Source organism: Otolemur garnettii, unplaced genomic scaffold (genome assembly GCF_000181295.1).
Source record: "Otolemur garnettii isolate 467f Iridium unplaced genomic scaffold, OtoGar3 scaffold00173, whole genome shotgun sequence".
Lineage (NCBI taxonomy): Eukaryota > Metazoa > Chordata > Mammalia > Primates > Galagidae > Otolemur > Otolemur garnettii.
This window is the reverse complement of record NW_003852568.1, coordinates 1,427,291-1,430,088: the sequence shown is the minus strand read 5'-3', so window position 1 is coordinate 1,430,088 and position 2,798 is coordinate 1,427,291. Positions and strand designations below refer to the sequence as shown.

At 43.3% G+C, this 2,798-nt stretch overlaps 1 protein-coding gene across 1 annotated transcript in view; it reads left to right on the top strand.

Annotated features, from left to right (window-relative positions):
• The window catches only part of UGGT1 (UDP-glucose glycoprotein glucosyltransferase 1), a 114,460-nt gene that overhangs the window by 38,692 nt on the left and 72,970 nt on the right, over window positions 1–2,798 (top strand). The window contains exon 11 of the mRNA XM_003800346.3: window positions 2,279–2,370. Coding sequence (XP_003800394.1) covers window positions 2,279–2,370 — 92 coding nt within the window. The remainder of the gene's footprint in view (window positions 1–2,278; window positions 2,371–2,798) is intronic.

Here is a 2,798-nt window from a genome sequence, read left to right as displayed (position 1 = left end):
CGAACCCGCCACCTTAGGTGTACGTGGCTAGCGCCTTAGCCGGTTGAGCTATAGGCGCCGAGCCCCAGCACTCAGATCTTGAAATGGATATGGATGGTATTTACCAGCTTATGGTCAGTCTTACTGAGCGTGCTATGCACAGAGCCTGGGAACAAGTGGACATGGAGTTCTTTCCTCCCATGCAAGAAATTCCAGTTTTTAACTGATGCAACTCTCTATTATCCCTGTATTTTTTTTCCTCTTCTTATTTTAATTGACAAAATTTACATATATTTGGGCAATAAAACCTGATGTTCTTAATACATGGATACATGTTCGTATATGTCCTTATCTTGTTTGCCATTTAATCTTGACAGGGCCGTGAAGCAAGAGCCGTGGCTTCTTCATTGTTTTCTTTTCCCCCACATAGCATTAGACTTTAAAGTTTATTTTTCTCAGTACATTGACTATTGGTGTGTGAAGGGGGCTCAGCAGTCCTTGTCATTCTCCTTGCTCTGGGATATTAGGGACTAAGTTCTGTCCTGTCATCTGATTAATTTCTTCCCTTTTCTGCTGTGTGGCTTAGCTCCCGTGGTATGGAGTATATGCATAGTAGTCCCAGTTTCCTCTGAGAGAAAGGGGAATTGAATGGAAAGGATATCCAACAGAAGCTTCTGTGTGGAGTCAGGGCAATGTTTTTGTTAGCTTAAGAGGTCTCGGGCTGCACCGTCCCCTGTGTGTGGGGCTCAGGGAGTAGCAGGTGAAGGGCCCCCAAATGGCCAGGTCTTGGAGAGGGAGGCTATACCAAGTGCCGTCCCCTGCACAGCAGCTCAGTTTCTCAGTCAGTATGCTTTAGTTTGAAGGTTTGAGGAGAGGCATGGGGTTTCAAAACCCTTTCGGGGCTAGGTGCAGTGGCTCGTGCCTGTAATCCTAGCACTCTGGGAGGGCGAGGCAGGTGAATTGCCTGAGTTCACAGATTTGAGACTAGTCTGAGCAAGTACGAGACCCCATCTCTAAAAAAAAGAAGAAAAAGCAAAGAAAAAACTGGGCATTGTGGTGGGTGCCTGTAGTCCCAGCTACTTGGGAAGCTGAGACAAGAGAATCTCTTGAGCCCAGGAGTTTGAGGTTGTTTTGAGCTGTGACGACACAGCACTCTGCTGAAAGCAACCAACTGAGATTCTGTCTCATGAAAACAAACAAAAAAAGACATCTTTGGTTAGATCCTTGGATGTCATTAAGAAGGTCCAGCTGTTACTGACCGTTATCATAACCTTGGTTGAGATCACAGACAAGGAAAGTAACAAATGTAAAATGGCAAAGGTGATGAGCTTATGCAGCTATTACTTGGCTCTGATGAGCAAAGATGAGGAAACTTCTAGAGCCTGTGTAACCTGATAGCTAGATAGCAGGGAGGATCCCAGTGCGGACTCAGATTATAGATAGCTGACTTTGCTAGAAGGCAAATCAGTTTCTTTGGTTATGAGGGTCCTTTTTTATTACTAAGGCAAAAACAAATATATTTATGTCCTTGGCGTCTGGCTTAAGGAAAAAATACTAGCTGTGGGTTTTTGTAGGCAGTTCACAGAGGTATTATTGAAAAAGAAACTGAAAGAGCAAAATATCTTAATGTATCATACAGTAGGAAGAAACATGTTTTTAAAAATTACACACATATAGAGGGCTGGGCGCAGTGGCTCACGCCTGTAACCCTAGCACTCTGGGAGGCTGAGGTGGGTGTATTGCCTGAGCTTGTGGGTCCAGGACCAGCCTAAGCAAGAACAAGACCCCGTCTCTAAAAATAGCTGAGTATTGTGGCAGGTACCTGTGGTCCCAGCTACACAGGAGACTGAGGCAAGAGGATCACTTGAGCTCAAGAGTTTGAGGTTGCTGTGAGCTATGATGCCAGGGCACTATACCAAGGGCATCAAAGTGAGACTCTGTCTCAAAAAAAATTAAATATAGATAATATTTGTTTAATTAGTTATATTTTATTTGCTTTCCCGTTTTTGAAAAGTGTCACTCGGCACTTGACATATTTTGCCCCTCCCATTATTGGAAACAGTTGTATTAATTGTCATCTGAAGGAGGAAGGGAGGCAGGGAGGAGAGTGGCCTGCCTCCTAGCCCAGTGTTGCAGTCAGTGTAGTAACTGCTAAGAAGGGTGTGCAGGAGCATATAGAAAAAAATCTTACCATGCCACAGGATGCCAAGATTTGTTCCAGTGATAAAGTCTAGAAACACTGTAAGTTTTGATAAGTGCTCTCTCTCACTGTTCCCTAATAATTGTTCAAATTTTTCAGTATTTCAAGGGAACTTTAGGATTACAGCCTGGGGATTCAGCTCTCTTCATCAATGGACTTCACATCGATTTAGATACACAGGATATATTCAGGTATAAACAATACTTTTTATTCTCTGAATAGTTTTTAGAACGTGTAGCTCCTTCCGACATGTTCAGATTGTCACTCCTCCTTGGTGTGGTGTGGGGAAGAGGCTGAGGGACTCATGGGCCTGCTGTGCGGTGAGCACTGGAATATGTTGCCATCTTGTGTCACAGTGGACAGTCAAAGCCTGAGTGTTTTCAAGGACCCCCTTGTAGAGCTAGATTTTTCCAGTTAATGGTAGAAATGTCAAAAAGAGCAATTGTTTTGCTTTTGGAAGAACATGAAGTAGGTTTATTCAAAATACTGTTTCTAGTGTCTCAGAAGGCATCCTGTCTACATATAATATTTGAATGCTTACCTTTTTATTGTTGAAATGGGGCTCAGGATTGAATTGCTCTAATTTGTCTTCATGATTTAAGTGGGGAAGGTTTGTGGA